General features: G+C 34.3%; 3 protein-coding genes across 3 annotated transcripts; 2 read left to right on the top strand and 1 right to left on the bottom strand.

Annotated features, from left to right (window-relative positions):
* Positions 1-9,042: 9,042 nt before the first annotated feature.
* K444DRAFT_544092 (uncharacterized protein) lies at positions 9,043-9,291 on the top strand (the record flags this gene model as incomplete). Its single annotated transcript, XM_024876025.1, has 2 exons — positions 9,043-9,141; positions 9,187-9,291. Coding segments are annotated over 2 exons (204 nt in total), but the record flags the coding sequence as incomplete, so codon positions are not given.
* Positions 9,292-15,010: 5,719 nt separating this feature from the next.
* On the top strand, positions 15,011-17,381 carry K444DRAFT_620586 (uncharacterized protein). The gene has a single exon (XM_024881739.1). The coding sequence runs from the start codon at positions 15,296-15,298 to the stop codon at positions 17,213-17,215; it is 1,920 nt and encodes a 639-aa protein (XP_024728387.1). The 5' UTR covers positions 15,011-15,295; the 3' UTR covers positions 17,216-17,381.
* A 319-nt stretch (positions 17,382-17,700) lies between these two features.
* On the bottom strand, positions 17,701-18,870 carry K444DRAFT_543963 (uncharacterized protein; the record flags this gene model as incomplete). The annotated part of the gene is made up of 2 exons (XM_024876009.1): positions 17,701-18,653; positions 18,699-18,870. 2 exons carry the CDS (start codon positions 18,868-18,870, stop codon positions 17,701-17,703), a joined length of 1,125 nt encoding a protein of 374 aa, XP_024728386.1.
* Positions 18,871-19,269: the final 399 nt, after the last annotated feature.

Raw genomic sequence — 19,269 nt, 5'->3', positions numbered from 1 at the left:
AATAATAAATTTAAATCCGGTATTAATATATACTTATTTTTAGTTATATTAATCTTAATAATTTCTTTTATAATTAATTATAAAGTTTCTATACCTAAGACTTTTACTAATAAGATTTCTAAAAAGCTAACTTCTTATTTAAATATATCTTTTAATTTAGAAACCGGAATTAGAAAGAAACTAGTTAATAATAATAAATATAATTAAGGTTCGAGTTTTAGTATTAATAATAATAAAATAATAGCTTTTCTAGTTTTATTTCTATTATTTATATTTTCTTTCCTATTTCTTTAGTTTAATATTTATAGTATTTTTCCTTAATTTTACTAAACTAGATATATTTAATAATATTATTAAAAGTAATAATAAAAATAATAAAAATAATTTTACTAATTTTTCTAACTTTTCTAAATTTTCTTTTATTTCTTTATTTAGTATTCTTTTCTTTCTCTAAAAGCTTTTCTAGTTTATTTATATAATTTCTTATTTCTAATTTCTTTTCGATTTTTATTTCTAATTTCTATTTACTATTTTACTTAAAATTAAAAGCATTTCCTTTTTTAGATATCTTTTCCGGACTTAGAAATAAACTTTTTTACTAAAACTAATACTATCTTTATTCCGGTCTTTATTATAACTAAAAATAATATATAAATTAATAATATAACTTTATTTCTAAATACTAAAGTCTATTTCTAACTAAGATCTAACTTATATTATTTTAGTATAATATTTTTTATTTTATTTTCTTTACTTCTTTTTTTTCTATAGTTAGCCTCTATTTTTATTACTTCTATATACTATACTAGTAATTACATCTTATAGCTAACCCGTATTCAAGTTACTAGATATATTAGAAATTAATATGAAATACTAAGATTAATACTTATATATCCTTAATATTTTGGCCTTAGGCTTAAGGTATTATAATAGCCCTTTTCTTCTCTAACTTACTAAGCTAATAATCCGCCTTATAAATATCTTTTAGAACTTTATAAGAGTATTATCTTAATTATAAATCAAGAGATTACAGGTTTAATTCCTGTATTACTTACTATAAAATATATAAGAGGGAAACTATAATAAGACAAAAACTCATATAAAGTATACTAGAGTATAAAACGTAACTTAATAGTAAAATAATAAATTAAAAGTATAAATAGTAAAGTATAAACGGTATATAGTATATAAAAGCTTAATTAATTAAATACTTATAAGGGATTATTCTCTAGAACTATAGAAAAACCAGTTTTCTTATATAATTTCTGCAAGTCACGTGCAAAAGACTATAGCCTTTGCCATATAACCTAAACCTCAAAACCGCCAAAATAATATAATTTTTAAAGAATATGGCCTGCTATATTATATTATCTAAACTCTTATCTAAAACTTCCTAACTAAATATATAAAGCTTACTTTTATTACTAGATAATATAAGTATTATAAGCTATATTCTAATCTCTCGAATTAATAGTTCGGAATATTATTATATAAAAACAAAAGCATATTATATACTAGCTACTATATAGTATTATAAGTTACTTATAATATAAAATTATAATTCTTTCTATTAATTCTCTTTAATTTTCATACTTTATATTCTATTTATACTATATCTTTAAGTCCAGATTAATTACTTTTTATTTATAATAAAGTTATTTAATAGTTCTTATTTAAATATTATATTTATAGTTTAGTATTAATATTATATAAAAGTAGATTAGTTAGAAATAGATATATTTATTATTATAATAAGATTAACTTAATCTTTTTAGTATTATTTAGGATACTACTTATTATTTCTTCTATTAATAATAGCTAATTTCTTTTATTAATGAAATAATATATAATATATTATTTATTATAATAAATAAATAATATAATATATATACTAAAGAGCTTTCTATATTTATATACTTTTATAATAATAGTTTATTTCTTTCTCTAAATAGTCTCGCTTTAATTTCTTTAACTTTTATTATATATAATTATATATAGTAATCTAAGCTTTCTAAGATTAAAGAAGATTAATATAATTTATAAAAGAGAAATACTTATACTATACTATTAGACTTATAATAGCTTTATTAAAGTAATTATAAATAAATAAGAGACTATTTCTCTCTTATTCTTAAGGGTTACTATCTTAGTAATTCTATCCTATATCCCTATATAAAAGCGAGTATTACTTGAGATAGTATAGAACTTAGATAATATAAAACTACCTAGATAGTAAAGGCCCTTGAGTAGTCTATATACCCAGATAATAAGGGCCTTCTAGTTATTACCTTAAGTAAGTAATATTTATATTCCTTATACTACTAACTTATTTATACTAATTACTTCCTAGTACTACTAGGTTTATAGTACTAATAAATTGTTTATACTAACAGTTTTATAGTACCAGTAGTTTCTTAGTACTAATAAAATTTTTGCACTAATTGTCACGGGATCACGCGCTTTGATATCATGTGATCTAATTTTAAATTCTTTAAAAGCGCGAGGAATCTTTAATCTTCTTGATTCCTCGCGCTACGTCTTGTATTTAGAATCAATGCATACCTTGACTCCAACCCTCACATGGTGTGCACAAATCAAGTGATCTGCCTGAGATCCGTCAGGCTGGACAGGTCAAGGCTTAAGCGAGTCCAGGTCGTGATGTGATGTAAGGCTATCGTTGATAGCACCAGTTAGGGTTCCCAAAGAGTTCTTAATATAGTAAAGCCGAAACTATTTTTAGATTCCGAGCACTACAACTGCGAGTAGAACAACTGCGAGTAGATCAAATGCGAGTAGATCAGGTTGAAATACTACACCCTAGAGTAATCGCGTCTGAAGTTGCTTTTACCGCGTTTCTAAAATGAGGGATCACGTGGAAAATATTCACTTGAAAGGTGTCGATCCGGAGGCGAAATTTTCCTGTTACCACCCCGTGTGCAAGTCTCAGGGGCTGGTCCTCGAACACTTGCAGCATTTTAAAAATCACGTACAGAGGGTCCACGAGGTCAGCCTTCGAGAATAGCGGGTGCTCCTCTCGAATGACCGGTGCAAGGCACACTGCAATAATATACAAACTTGAATTTTTCATATATTCAATGATGTCTAGATATTTGATATTTCTAAGTTGAATTCGTTTGGTTTTGTGTTCAGCAGGCACTTTCACAATAGATACGGCAAGAAGCTGCCAGCGAAGCAGCAAATTGACTGCGGTGTTTGCGATATTAGGGCTTTTGCATCGGATGTACATAGAGAGATTTCATGGAACAGTCTCACGGTGTACGGCTTGACACGAGCACCGCGCGACACACAATTTGGTGTCATTGATCTGGTTTAGTAGACGAGCACGTGATAACGGGGTTAATGTATTTTCTAAAGGCCTCTAGGCGTTATAGGCTGTTATCTTCGACGGTATTCTCACGGCGTCTTGCATTTATATGACATCCGAGACAGATAGAACATGTATTTTTAATTTTTAATTTTTTAGTCTTTTGAATTAGTTATCAATTTATCTCGGCCTTCAACTATCCCAACTCCGCTCTTTTGACCTCTATCCGGGCTCTTCCCGGCAGCAGCTAGTCCGTCGTAATATACTCACTATATATACTCCTCATAATAGCTGTGGCAGAGAGCACCATGGATCTGGCAAGTCTAGTATAGCTAAATATTGCAAGTGCTCGGAATTTCAAAATTTGCTGCACTAACTTACCCGAGCCAAACCTCTCACCAAACTCCTCAACCCTTTGCTCAAAGCACTCGCACCCAAATAACCAATCATCCCGATCCCTCCTGTCGATGCTGAGTCCGAGGCATCGACACGCAATTGAGGATGACGGCATCCTATTTAGATGAAAACGGAAACTAAGTAACCCTAACTCACATTCCAGGACATATGCTCGAAATTCTGGAACAAAATTGGGGTGATCGCGCTCGAGACCGAAGGTACCAAGTCCATATTATTGACTTGGGAAAGCTGAAGCTGCTCAATCCACATACTATAACAACCCAGAATCTTGCTACCGGAATTGCGGTTAAAGAATATCACCACTACAAAAAGAATCTAGAAGGGCTCAAGGGAATTTCAAACCATTATTGGCTTGCTCAGCAATGGATCCCGGCGTGTTGTATACTAGGCCCTATGACTATTGGAGTTTTCCGAGAAATCCTTTCCGATAATGATATCAGATGCAGTAAGTCCATCAACTTAACGAGATATGAAAATGCTGATTATATTTAAAGTGCCCAATCATAAACGCAAATTTGGTGAGAACTGGGTGAACACTGAAACGATGAGTATAAATATGTGGAAGATACATTTTGCAAGAATCACGGCAGCGAGAGTAGGCACGCAATAATTGACAGTATTGTATGATGGCATGGACTGCTCATGGTCAAGGCGCTGGAACATTTAATCCCCAAGATCTCTTCCAAGCATCTGTTTAGCATTTAGCACAAAACAAATAATTATTGTCAAAACTTTGGGCTCAAGAACATTACACAATGAAGCAGTGATATTGTAACTGCAGCAGCGAACATGGCATCAGCAAAGCCGTGTGCAATTTGCTTTGATTTGGGGCCCTCGAGAGCTGGAAGCAGTTGCCCGGGAACAGGAGCCAGCTTGCTCAGGGTGCAAAGACAGGGTGCAGAGACAGGGGGCAGAGGATAGTGCAAAAAATCGGGTACCCGATCCAGCTCCCTGGCATCATTCTAATTATAGCCTAGATATCGTGAGGCATTTCCAGGCAGGGGGGAGGGAGAGGAGGGGAAGTTTAGGAGTTCACACTTATCCAGCACAGGATCTGACCGATACAGGTACTAGAGTCGCACCAAGCCATTTCATCGAGCTTCTCGACCATGAAATCTTCAAACGAATCCCGAATGGGACCGAGGAGTTCAACATGTGAATGAATGGAGCGAATGGACCAGAATGGGGTTCGCGCCCATACCTGATTATTCGGTGGGGTTCGGGACGGTCTGTTGTGTCTCGGCGGGATATAGAAGTGTTCACTGGCCAACCGCCCAAACTACTCAACCGCCCAAAATCACTACCTTCAAAAAATCATAATTTAATACCCACATAATATTTTGCTACTAAATCAATTATTTTCTGAAGCTTTTTTAGCCCCTCAATATGCCTGTAAAGAAAAATCACTATGCCGAATTTCCTGACGATCCCAATAAGCTCTCTGAGAGCGTATAATTACAGATAGCCCATAACGATTATCTCGAGTATAATACTAGCAAGAAAACTAAATCTATTCGAAAATATACGAGAGAGTATAGAATTATATATAAAATCCTTCGAGATCAAATTAATAGAGCGAAACCAAAGAAATAAGATATAGTGGCAAGATAGTAGTTATTAGGGAAGTAAGTGTCACGATTCCCAGATGCCTCCTAGGCGCACGTGACGCGGCCGCCTCGCTAGGGAAATATGCTTGGAATGCACTGGAGATATTTAGAAGGCTAGCCCCTTCAGGACTAGCGCACTGTGGGGTGCATATACTCCCTCGCAGCCTCCTATATTCTAGTTTTCCCTTCCTTAGCTTTGAATCGTCTTCGTAAGGGACCTTCTACCTTGCTTTCCAAGCCCTGAATACCGTACCCGTAACAGTATTCAAAGCTCACTCCCTTTAATCCTGTGGAGGATTTCAAATAAACCAATTCAGAACCATTAGTAACATAGGCGCCGCCAAGACGACGGAACCTCAGAAACACGAGCAATAGACTTCAGAATAACAAAAGCGAAAAGCTTCAGAACCCTCAGAGGAATTAGGTATTTATACCTTTATAAATATACGCCAGTAGCATGTCAGAAACCCTCCCGAAAACCCGAAAAATCGAAGAACCTCGAATAAAGGCTACTCTTTAACCAAGTCCTAGAGTAATAGGCACTCACAGGCCAGTAACCTGACTACTACCCCCAAGCCCTACCCTATAACCTCGTAGGCCCTATATATATGCCGGTAACGAGACTGCCAGGGAGGATATAGTAGAGGAAAAGTATAATAGGTCGATTTCCTAGGATATTATATAACCAGGAACCATATTGACTTCCGCCAAGGCTTCCGGTAAAGCTCCTGCTAGTTTAGGTCGTCCCGTTAGCGGCCCTTCCCGAACCGAATATCCCGTTAGTATTCCTGGAGAATTTATAAACGAGTCTATAGAAATAGAACCCTCTGCTTTTATTATAAAGCTTCTAGAGACCAAAGACTATATTATTACTAGAGAGTTATATAAATAGGCCAAGGAACCTAATATCTTGCTCTCAGATATTAATATTATTATAAAGAGCTACCAGGAGAATATCCAAAGAGCTATTTTATATAAGAATGCCTATAGCTATAATAAAGCTATTCTCGAGAATACTAAGCTCTATAATACTAAGCTCGAGAATAATATTAAGTACTATATAGCCATAGTAGATTGGCTTATAATAGCTCTAACTACTTCTACTTTACCTGCTTTAGCTATTTTAAACCCCTCTTAAAAGAATTCCGAATTATCTCCCGCTTATTCCTATCTAGGATTTCCTATATCTTATATTCTTTTTAGAGATACTAGAGTTACTAAGCTCCCAGATCTAACTCTCTTTACTAGAGATTATATTACCTTTAATAACTAGCTAGTTCAGGTTAAGAATAAGCTATAAGGAAATATTAATTTATATTTCTTAGAGAATCTCAAGATTATTTATATTTCTAGTAGACTTACTAGTAATACTCTTGCCCTAACTAATTCTTATATAAATAAAGATAGTCCGAATTAGTATTATTAGCTTTTAGAGCTCTACTTTTACCTAAAGAAGCTATACTCTAACCCTAATAAGATATAGAATACTTATTATAACTTTAGTAAGCTTTAAATATACTCTAGTTAAGTATTTTAGGAGTTCTATATTCTTTTCTTATAACTATCTATAGAAAGTAGTATTAGTTTTTAAGATATTAAGTATAAATTAAATAAGAAACTCTTACTAAAGCTTTAGGAATTAGTATATATATATTATAATAATTTATCTATTAATATTACTTACTTTACTTAATACTATATTACTAATAATTAGTAGATTAAGGCTATATATGAGAAGACTAAGAAATATAAAAAAGCAGGAGCTATCCTAGCCAAGTTTACTTCTAGTACTATATTCCTATATATTCCTAAGAAATATACTTCTAAAAAGAAGCCCAAGAAGCCTATATTAACTACTCTTATTAAGTATATATTTCCTTATAAGTATAAGTAATATCCTATAAAAACCGAGGATCTCTTAATTATTAAGTATTATAACTATAATAAGTTCGGCTACTATACTAGATACTATCCGCTTCTATATAGTAAGGAAACTAAGGTAGCTTTCTCTAGAATTAAGCTAGGCTTAGTTCCTATTCTACTGGAATATATTATTTAAATAAAGTATTTAGAGAATTCGAGCTCTAATTCTGGTATAAAACCGGGAAATAAGTATTCCTAAAGAAAGTCTCTATTTTAGGGACTTATAATATGGATTTAGTAAAGATTAACTTAACTTGTCTAATAGAAGGAAATATTCTTATAATACCCTATATTATTAGTATAAATAGATTAGGAATTAAGTCTTTTTCCCTTATTAATACTAGAGCTAATAATTATGCTTTTATTAATATAAAGCTTACTTAGCTTATAAAGTAATTCTTAGAAATAGAACTATAACTTCTTCTTTTACCCTATACTATATACGGTTTTAATAGAAAGCTAGCTAAGTTTACTAAGAAATATATAGAAGTCTTATTTCTAATTAATAAATAAAGTATTAATATACCTATAATTATCCTAAATCTTAGAGATTATAATATTATTCTTAGTAGGAAATAGGTAATACATATTAATATTCTAGTTAATTATAGAAAATATAGGCTTATATAGCTAAAGAATAAGCCTAAATCTGTATAATTCAGTTATATTATTAGTATTTTATAGTAATAGCTAGAGAAATAATCTAATAAGAAGTATTAAAAAAATACTAATTAATGAGATTCTATTATAAGCTATTCCTGGAAACCTTTTATTCTGGAATAGTTTTTCTCTTTCCGGACTAATTAAAGAGAATTATATAAGACTATAGAAAAGAAGCTTTTATAGCCTAATTAAGATATAATACTTAAGTAAAAGCCAAAGAAGCGGGAAAAGGTCCTTAATAAAGAGTAAATATTAGATCTAGCTATTCTTATTTCTATAATATTTAACTATATAGCTAAGAGAGAAAATAATATTATTAGTTAAATCTCTATCTACGAGATTAATAAGGAGCTTAAAGCTCGGAAAAAAGAAACTATTCCTGGCCTAGAGAATTAATAACCGGGAGAAATAAAGCTTTAGTAGCTATAGAGGATATTATTCCCGGAACTTAAGAAATATACCTCTATTTTCTCTAAAAAGAAATCTAATACCCTTTTTCCCTATAAATTATATAATTATAAGATTTAGATTAAAGGCCTAAAGGAAACCGAGAGTATTAGATATTAATTCCTCTAGTAATAGTCTACTCAAGAGCTTCTAGAAATTAAGTATTTCTTATAAGATAATTTGGCTAAGGGCTTTATTAAAGCTAGTTAGGCTTCTTTTACTTTATTAGTTCTTTTTATAAAGAAAGCAAATAAAGGTTTATACTTCTATATTAATTTCCGCTACCTAAATAATATTACCCGGAAAGATTAATATTCCCTTTCCTTTATTAATAAGACTTTAAGTTAATTATCTAAGGCTAAGATCTATACTAAATTAGATATCTACTAAGCTTTCTATTATATAGCTATAAACCCGGACTCTCAGGAACTAATAATATTTCATACCTGCTATAGAGTATATAAATATAATATTCTCTAGAAAGGCCTTATAAATAGCCTGGCTATATATTAATATTATATAAATAATATACTTTTTAAGTATCTAGATAACTTTTATATAATATACCTTAATAATATTCTTATTTACTTAGAGAACCTAGTAAAGTACGAATAATATATATAAAAAGTACTAGATTACTTATGCCTTACTAGCCTTTAAATAAATATTAAGAAATCAGAATTTAAAATTATATATATAAAGTACTTGGGCTTTATTATCTCTATATCTAGTATTAAAGTAGATCCTAATAAAGTTAAAGTAATATATAACTAGTAATTCCCAAAAATAATTAAGGGCATATAGTTTTTTCTTAGCTTCTATAACTTTTATAAATACTTTATTAGAGAGTACGGACGGATTACTAGACCTCTTATCTTACTTATAAAAAAGAGTATTTCCTTTAAGTAATCCGAGTAATACCAAGAGGCTTTTACTTATTTAAAGAAAGCTATAATTTCTATTCTAGTTTTATAATACTATAATTCAGATCTACCTATAATAGTAGAAATAAATATATCTAAAGAAGTAGTTACTAGCCTACTTTCTTAATAAGACCCAGAAATAGGCCTTTAGTATCCTATAGCTTATTTTTTCAAAACCATACTTCTAGTAAAGCTTAATTATAATATATATAATAAGGAAATACTTGCTATAGTTCGAGTACTAGAGAAATAGAGAGCTAAGCTAGAAGGCCTTTAGGACGCTTCCTTTAAGGTCTATTCTAATTACCATACCTTAAAGTACTTTATAATTACTAAGAAGCTCTCTTCTTAATAAGCTAGATAGGCTAAGCTCTTATTCCGCTATTATTTTAAGCTTATATATTATTCTGGAAAATTAAATAAGCAAGTAAATACTTTATTATAAAAATAAGATAAAGTAGATATTTAGGGCTAGATTAAGGAGAAGCTATAAACTCAAGTACTTCTTCCCAAAAATAAGATTAATTCGGAGATTATCTATAACTTATAGCTTATAGTAATACTTTATAAGATTAGCTTACTTAATCCGGAATTCGGCCCTAAAAACCAAGTATATACTAAAGATTTTCCGGAGAAAAATATCCCTATTAGAGATATAATTTCCCTAGAAAAAGGTATTTTCTTAGAAGCTTTACTAATAAACTTTACTATAGTAGCTCCTATAGAAGTATTATTAGAGGCTCTTACTAAGTATAGTAGTTTATAACTTATAAATAAGATCCTATAGGATAATTATATATTACCGGATCTAGAGAAGCTATATATAATAGCCTAAGCTAAAAGTAATATCTAAATACTATAAGATAGCCTTTTTTTATATTATAGAAAACTCTATATTACGGAGAATGAAATAATTCCCGGATTACTTTTATAAACTACTCTAATTTATAAAGTATATAATAAACCCCTTTCTAGATATCCTAGACATATAAAGCTCTAATAGCTATTAAAGAAGTAATATTACTAGCTATTTATAGGCAAGGATATTAATTAATACTATAGTAATTATTATATTTATAGGAAATTACATATACCTAGAAATAAGAAGCCTGGTTTACTTTATCTCCTTCTAGTTCCTAATTACCCCTAATAGCATATTACTATAAATTTTAAGAGCTATCTAGAAAGCAAATTAGGCTATAATATAGTTACTATATTCGTGAATTACTTATCCAAGTGCCTAATTACAATTCCCGTATAAGATATAATTATAGCCAAGTAGCTAGTGCCTCTATTTTTACTTTATATAATATACCAAGTAAGTATTCCAGAAATAATTATATTAGATCGGGAACCCTAATTTATATCCGATTTTTAGAGTGAATTCTATATGAGAATTAGTATAAAGCTTAAGCTCTCTATAGCTAATTACCTCTAAACGGACAGATAAACGGAGATTATTAATTAGTACTTTAATTAGAGATTATGCCCGTATATTAATTACTACTAGAATAACTAGGATAAATAGGTTACTATAATTAATTATTAATAAGCCTCTCTTTAGTACGAAATTATTAGCTAGTCCCTATTTATAACTAAAAAGGGCTACGAGCCTTATATTTCTCTAGACTAGAATTCCCTTATTAAAGCTAACTCACCTAAAGAAAAGCTAAATAGGAATAAAGCTAAAGTATTAGTAAATCGATTACATGAATTATAGTAACTTGCCCAAGGCTATATAAAGCAAGTATAGAAATAATATGTAGTATAAGCTAATAAATACTACTATTTAATTAATTTCAAAGTAGGGAATAAAGTATAAGTTACTATAAAGTACTAGAAATCCGATTATCCGAGCCGGAAGCTAGGGAACCAAATAGAAAGCCTATTTGAGATTCTAGAATAGTATAACTACTCATTTTTCCTAAAACTACCGGAAGCCATAAAGATATATCTAGTTTTTTATATAAAGAAGCTATAAAAAGACTCCCAGAATTCTCTGCTAGGTTAAGCGAACCCGGAACTGCCTCTATTAATACTAGAGGATAGTAAATAAGAGTATGGCATTAAACGGGTTATTATAATTAAGCTAGTAAGAAATAGGCTAAAATATAGAATTTAGTGAGTTAGTTAGGATAAAGATCTAGTATAGTATCTAGCTTTAGTACTAAGTAATAGCCCCCTGGTTTTATAGAGTTTCCATAATAATAATATTAATATACCAGGACCTCTATAAAACCTGTAATACTAGCTAGACTATGCAAAAAATAATACTAGTCCAGAATTATATAGAAATAATAATAAACCCTCCTAGGTCACATAGCAAAGGCGCCGGCCTTTTATACGTAATGTCTATATCCGAGATACTAGTTTCACTTTGGGAAGGAGCATAGTACGAAATTGGATGGATTAATGGCTTATATAAAGCTCGGGGACGAGCTTATTACGAAGGGGGGGGATAATATCACGATTCCCAGATACCCGGTATCTGAGATACCTCGCCAGATACCAGATACCTCCTAGGCGCACGTGACGCGGCCGCCTCGCTAGGGAAATATGCTTGGAATATACTAGAAATATTTAGAAAGCTAGCCCCTTTAGGACTAGTGCACTATGGGGTGCATATACTCCCTCGCAGCCTCCTATATTCTAGTTTTCTCTTCCTTAGCTTTGAATCGTCTTTATAAGGGACCTTCTACCTTGCTTTCCAAGCCCTAAATGCCGTACCCGTAATAGTAAGAGGCAGTTATTTAGTATTATATTCGAAAATTAGAAGTATAGGGCTAGCCCCTAATAGTTTATTAGGTTCAAAAAATAGTAATTAAGTTACTAAAGATATAAGAAAAAGATCTAGAAGAGAACTTTCTTAGAATAAATTAGTATTAAGGTTTCCTAAACTACTATTCTAATCTCAAATCTCGAATTATACTATTCCTTAATAAAAATCGAATTATTATAGAGAATCTAGAGCAAATTATAAGGTATTTTGAGCTCTTTTATATAAAGAAAGTATAATATAATATATATAATAATAATATTTATAATATAAATAAGAAAGAGATAATAATAGGGATACTAGCTAAAGTATGGGTTATTTACTTCAGGAAAACCAAAGCTTCCAAGATTATATAATAAGGCAGTCAAGAATAGGTTTCATTAATTAAATATATATCTTTAAATAAATAAGTTCTTAGTCTATATATTATTTTTAAAGCCAAGGTTCTTTTTAAGAATTAGATTAAGGTATTACTTACCGGGTATATTTATATCTCTAAGAAGAATTAGATAAATAATAAGCTTTATATCAAGTAATTTAAAGAGGTATTTGAACTAGAGATATTAAAATTAAAAAGAAAAAGTATAGAATACTTCTTTTTAATAGCTATAGTTCTTATATAATACCAGAAATAGTAAGGTTTTATAAAGAAAAGAAGATAATTCTCCTTTATTTCCTAGCCTATTTAACCTATATTCTTTAACTATATAATATAGGAGTCTTTGGGCCCCTAGTATACTCATATTATATATATCTTACGGAAAAGACTTATTAGGATATAAAATATTCTATTAATAAGCTCAAATTCCTAGAAATATTATAATTAGTATAAGTAAATACTCTTAACTACTATAATATTACTTCCTCTTAGAGAAAGTATAGCCTTTTTCTATTTAATTCCGAAATTATTATTAGTATACTACCTATAGTAATTTTATAAAAAGAAGAAAATATATAAAAGGCTCTTATATTTCTTTCTCTTCCTATTTCTTATTCTCTTACTTTATCTAGTCGACTAACTATATCTAGTAATCTAGCTTCTTTAATTATTATAACTCTAGAGAATATTACTAATATTAAAGCTATTTTCAAAGTTAATAAAGAAATTAATAATAAGCTTAATAGAGTTCTTGCCTATTAATTAATAATTTAAGTCTCCCAAATTAATATATAAAGGCATTTCCAAGATCTTTAGCTTATAGTCTAAAAGCTTATAAATTTAGCTACTATAGTAATTACTGAGACTACTCTCTCTTAAGTAATTAATAAAGAGCTAATTAATATAGCTAATAAGTATAAGAACCGAAAAAAGATATTAAAAAAGAATAAAGATAAAATTATAAATATAAGAGTAATAAATATTAAATTAATAGAAAAGATACTTGAAGTAAAGGTAATTAAGAAAAAGAAGATAGAGAAGAAGCTTATAAAGAAAAAGAAACTAAAGGCTTTATATAAATTATAGAAGGCATTTTATAATTATATCTTTAATAATTTTCGAAAATAGGGCCCTAATTTACTTTAAGAAATTAATAATTTTAATACTCTTATAATTCGATTATTAAAGCTACTAAAACCATTAAAAGCTTTAAGAATACTAAAAGCTAGTAAGATAAAAGCTTCTCCTAAAAGCCCTCCGATTATATATATATTTCCAGAAATCGATTTTCCCAATATTCCTTAATTATTAATAAAGCCTTAATTAACTATACTTCTCCCTTTTACTCAATTAACTATTCCCTTACCTTTAAAATAATAATTTCCTAAGAAGACTATAAGACAGAGAACAAAAAGAATAAAGGAGCTAGTTAATAAGGTAATTGAGCCTCTAGAAATTATTACTACTAAAGAAAGAAGAAGTAAAAGAAGGCTATTTTATAATAAAGTTCTTATAAAGGCTCTGGCTAATTAGAAGAAGGTATAAGATTTACTATATAATAGCGAATTCAATTAATATTTGAGCTTTTATAATCGAAAAATCGAATAGTACCTAAATTATAATTAAATATTTAAGTAATATAAGCGATTCTTTATTCCAAGAATTAGGTACTTAAATTTAGGCTTATTACCCTACTAAACGCAAGTTACTAATTCTTATCCCAAAAAAAATTTAATAAGAAATATTATTATAATAATACAAAAAACCTTCTAATGTACTCTCTTATATTAAGCTATATATTACTAAAGAATTTAGAATATTATATAAGATATTTAATTAATTATATAGAAATTAGTAAGGGATAGAGATAGTAGGGTAAAAATTAGTAGAAAATGCCAAAAATGCTACTAAATTAATAATTTTAGTAATACTATATAATTTTAAAGTAATATATAGCCATTAGGGGGTCGAGAATACTATAAAGTATTAGTATTTAATAGGAATTAAAATTTTATTAAGGCGTTAATTAAATATTAAGATTTTAATTTTTGGGCGGTTGAGTAGTTTGGGCGGTTGGCCAGTGAAACCTTCTACCGAAGGGACGTCACGTAGGGCTATAAAGAGATCAGGCTACCAGGATACGGAGGGGTGGTGATAAGGGAGACAAATAATTCAAAATGTTCAGCTGCCCAGCCCCCAGGCGAAGCCATTGATTTTGCAGGGGACTCTCTTGTGAACAAATCCCAACCTCAAAAATTGATCGGGAGATTTAGCCCGAGAGGTTCATCTACTGTATCCTTCTGAGCCAATCCTCACTCCACTAGCCTCCACACCATAGAATTGCTTTTGCTCGACTGGATACATTATTGTTTGTTTTTATGCTCTAAAACAAGCGGTGCCGCTGTGGGTGTTGAGGCGCTGCTACGTGGCAGCTATTTTGCCAGCTGGGCACCGCCATCTGGCCTCCTCTCCCATTCATTCCGTTACTTCATTCCCCCAACTGCTTTCCACAGCCGCGGGCCACGGATGTACATGTGTGTCTTTTACTTCGCCTCTCGCATATCGCTATCGCCCACCACTTCATTGGCCACAAACTCTACGACAAATCACCAACTCGACGCTTTTCCCTGGCGAGCTCGGATCACCTTTTGAGAATGCGACCTGGCATCGTGCAGCGCCACAATAGCATTTTTCTAATGAGCAGCACGGTACTCCCCAGCCCTTCAGCTTTTTCATTATACAAACCTCCACAACTTGTACGTCAACGGATGCCGACGTACCATTACCGTCCTGGATTGTGACTTTTCACTACCTTTCCAATTCCTGCTGAATACCATGAATTCTTCAAGGACCTGGGTATTCGCATTCCCAATCATAATATATCTCTGCACCATCGTTGAAGGACTCCCCACAGCCTCACCCAACATCAATGTTACCATATCAGTTCCGGCTGGGACATCCGATCATGGTGATCCAAATCTATTGTGTACGCCTACGAAATGGTTCGATATCTTCACCTTCTATCTTGCGAATTACTTCGCCCATGCAGCAACTGTGAAGGCACTTCCTGGGGAGAGCACGACCGACCTTGCGTTTGCTGTGTTTCTGGCAATTGCTTTCCCTTTTTCAGGAATTGCTAGAGGTCTCCAGGCCATCGCTCGACATGCATCATTCTCTTGGGGACAGAAATCCGTCTGTGGTGACCTACAAACAGCTGCCCGAGCTGGAGCTCTCTGTATCGTTGTTCGGAACGAGTACTGGGATGGCCGTGGCCTATCGATCGAAAGAGTGAAGCAAACTATCGATCAGTCCAAACACCACCTAGAATATATCAGTCCTACTGCTCGGAAGATTCACGGACTATCCAAGCTCTCTGAGGGTTATAGCTTAGCAATATTACCCTCCAATGCAGAAGTAGTTCCCAGCAAACCGCACAAAGAAGGCTATCAGCAAGAGATTACCCTCTCCTCGTCAGCCAGCATCCCACAATCGATGGTTGCCATTTTCCAGGTGCTCTATGCATCGTACACATTATACAAAACTCGAGGCGATCAACTGAATCGATACGGCTATGCGGCATTCGGTCTAACCGTTATTCCGTACATCATCATGTCCTTTCTCAACTTGTTGGGAAATGTGTCGACGCCAGACTACCCCGCTTTGTACTTGGTAGGTTCAGCCGAACTGGAGGAAGCTCGGCTTAAGCAAGATACGGTAATCGATGGAGTTATCGGGAAAGTTGTCCCAGTGGGTTGGGGCGAAGATTCTAAGGACTATTTTATGGGTCTTGATCGCTGGTCCCTTTCACATAAGGATGGGCACGCGAAGACATACCTCGCCGAGTGCTCTCCCTTCAAGACCATGGACGGCGAGCAGCCATATCGCGGCCCAAAACCATTACGCCGGGCATCATTTCTTTGGTGGGGTTTCATGATCTTATTAGGCACGATACCTTATGCGGTTATTGGTAGCTTGACACAGTTCCATGCTGCTGAGAGCACGGAAGCTGAGCGTGTGCTCACTATGTTTTGGCTTGCATCTGGTGTTCTCATTGGAGCGACTATTCCATTTATCGGCTTCACTTTCCACGAGATGGTGGAGATTATCAAGGGGTCTTTTAGTCAGAAGGCGTGGAACGAGGCTCGCAGAGCAAGGCAAACTGCCGAGGCCGCAAAGAAGGACGCCGATGAGGCCATGGAAGCAGCTCAAGCGACCGTGGGGATAGCCAACGAGACTAAAAGGGTGGCTGACAAAGTTGCAGAAGATGCTAAGGAGGCTCGAGAAGTACTCGAGGAGCGCAAGGAAGACCTCGAAAAGGCACAACACGAGTTCGATAGTCAACGTTCTGCGGCGGTGACCAAAACTGACTCACAATTACAAATGTTGTATGATGCGCGCGACTCTCTGGATAAGAAATGGATAATCACACTTCAGCAAAATATCAAAGCGGCGAAGGAGCCGTCGAGTGCTCTTCAAACTATTCAAACTCTTCAAACTAAGTCGGATGCCCTATATCACGAGTATAAGGACTACCAGATCGAAGCGGAAATTGCGAAGGACAGAGCGACTGAGAAGTTTAAATTCAGCAGAAGAGCTATGCTTCGAGCAGAGGATCTGGCAAAGGCTGAAGAAGACAGGGCTAAAGCTGCAGTGGTATTTCTAATTTCATTGATGTTCTGCGCTGGCGCCATAGGAGGGTTTGTCGTCGTTGGACAGATGCTGAAGGATTACGGCTCTTGTCTATTGCTTTCCTGATCTCACTTGTCAAAATCAAAGGGGATAGGGCATTCATCGGAGAACACTCGAATTTTTGAATGGCTTCTCGCCACGTTGGAGAATCTTCGCAGGCAAGAGTTGATGTAGTAGATAGAGAAGTCCCTACTGGGAGTGAGCAAATAAATTAGTACTAACTTCGTACCGGAACCACCCCACATCGCCTGTAATATGGCAGGTGATCTGGCCTAGTGGGATTGCTTCCTCCTGCACTTTTATAGACGCTATTCTACTAGCCCGTCTCGAAAGAGTAGTTCAAATTCTCCTTATATATAGGCATATTCGTTCGCTATTAAAGCTGCCCGCTCGGTATTATAAGTTATATTTGAGGTAGCCAATTTAGCTCCCTTCCCCATTTTCTTTCCATGCAGCGAGAATGTCCCTCTTCGTCTGCTCTTCGAGGTCTTTTAGCTCCTGAATCCTTTCAAGCCTCTCCTTCTCCTCTCGAATACTGCTCATTCTATTTGTCAAGAGCTTAACTTTACGCTCTCGTTCGTCGTTGACAGGTTGTTGTACATCTTTGCTTTGACTTGCTGTTTCTGGCAGAGCGGATAGCTGCGATGACCCGTCAAGTGGGGAAGGTTGAGGCAATGCTTGCGTTTTCGAAGTTTCCAACTCATGGGGAGACATGAGATAATCCCCGGCGCATAGTCTTTCTCCCACCTCTCCTTCCGCGGATGCTTGATGACGGTCCCAGGCGGATGGTCCTCCTTTCCAAACTTGCATCCAAACGCATTACAAACCGGTTCCCTTCCATTTGTGCCTAATGTAACACTCGGACAATGATGTCCATAAATACAAAACTCTAACTCGCAATCCTGGCCATTCAGGCAAGGGTTCAATCTCGTCAGATACGCAATGGCCTTCAAATCCTCTTTAGTGGCTCTATACTGGTGTTCGAAACAGCATCCATCCCTTTTTGCACAAGGACCACGCAGATAATGGTTATTGCAGAGCTTGTTGAATGTGCGCCGCTTGATTTTGTCAAGGACGGTGGCGTTTATAGTGATGGGGGGGTCAAGACTACGGAGGCCAGGGACCCAGGCTGGTTTTGCTGAAGCGGGAGTTGGAGTTGGTTTCTTGTTGATCGTGGTTATTGTTCCATTTTTGACTGATACAGAAGAGGCGGTTGGAGGCGGAGGAGTAATAGATGTCACCCCTGCCCAGGTGGAAGGTGGCGTGGGAGAGGGAACTAAACGATCGACGAGTTTTTCGGTACGGAATATGTTGTTGAAATTCAAGATTTGGAGACCGGTGGCGGTGAGCTCGCGGATAGTGCGCGGGCCTTCGACTATGGTGATTCGGTAGTGGTCGTCTTGGGTCACTACTTCGTCGAGAAAGGGTGCGTAGCCTGCATCGTGAGATATACCCAGGAGAATCTGTTTACAGTTGTGGTTTCGAAGGTGCCAGCACATGCATTCTGGAGAAATTAGTCCGGATCTTCCAGCAGGAGTATCAGGTATACCTTTGATCTTTGAATCAGCCCTTTCCTTTCCGTGTCCGACATCGATGAAATCGAATGATGCATTCCCTTGCGTAAATCCCAATACAAAATCCCTCAAATCATCTGGGTTTTCGAGAGATCCAAGTGTAGTAGATCGGACACTTAGAAAGGAGTCGATCCACCTCACGAGCATTTGATCTACTCTGCGCTTCCTTAAGTTGTGTAGCAGCCGTGGTCGAGAGACGTTATCAAAGGCTCCTGAGACGTCGAGTAAGAGTAATGAAGCCACCTTCCCATCAGCTCAGGCTTCGTGTATTCGTTGGAGAAGAAGGGGTAAAGCATGATCTGTTGATGCAAGCTTTCGACCTCCTGTATGTCGGCTTGGGAGGAGGTGGTGGATGCCAGTAAGGTAAGTGAGTCGGTTGGCGATTACCGCTTCTAGTGCTTTCCCTAGCGTATTGAGGAGGGCAATCGGCCTGTATGACTTGGATTGTGTATAGTCATCTTTTCCTGGCTTCCGGAGAACTACTGTGATAGCCTCCCTGAAGTGTTTAGGACAGTATCCATACTGGAGGCATGCGTTGAAGAGCTT

The sequence above is a fragment of the Hyaloscypha bicolor genome, assembly GCF_002865645.1.
Source record: "Hyaloscypha bicolor E unplaced genomic scaffold K444scaffold_182, whole genome shotgun sequence".
Classification (NCBI taxonomy): Eukaryota; Fungi; Ascomycota; class Leotiomycetes; order Helotiales; family Hyaloscyphaceae; genus Hyaloscypha; species Hyaloscypha bicolor.
The sequence above is the reverse complement of the archived record's forward strand: the minus strand, read 5'-3'. Positions and strand labels throughout refer to the sequence as shown.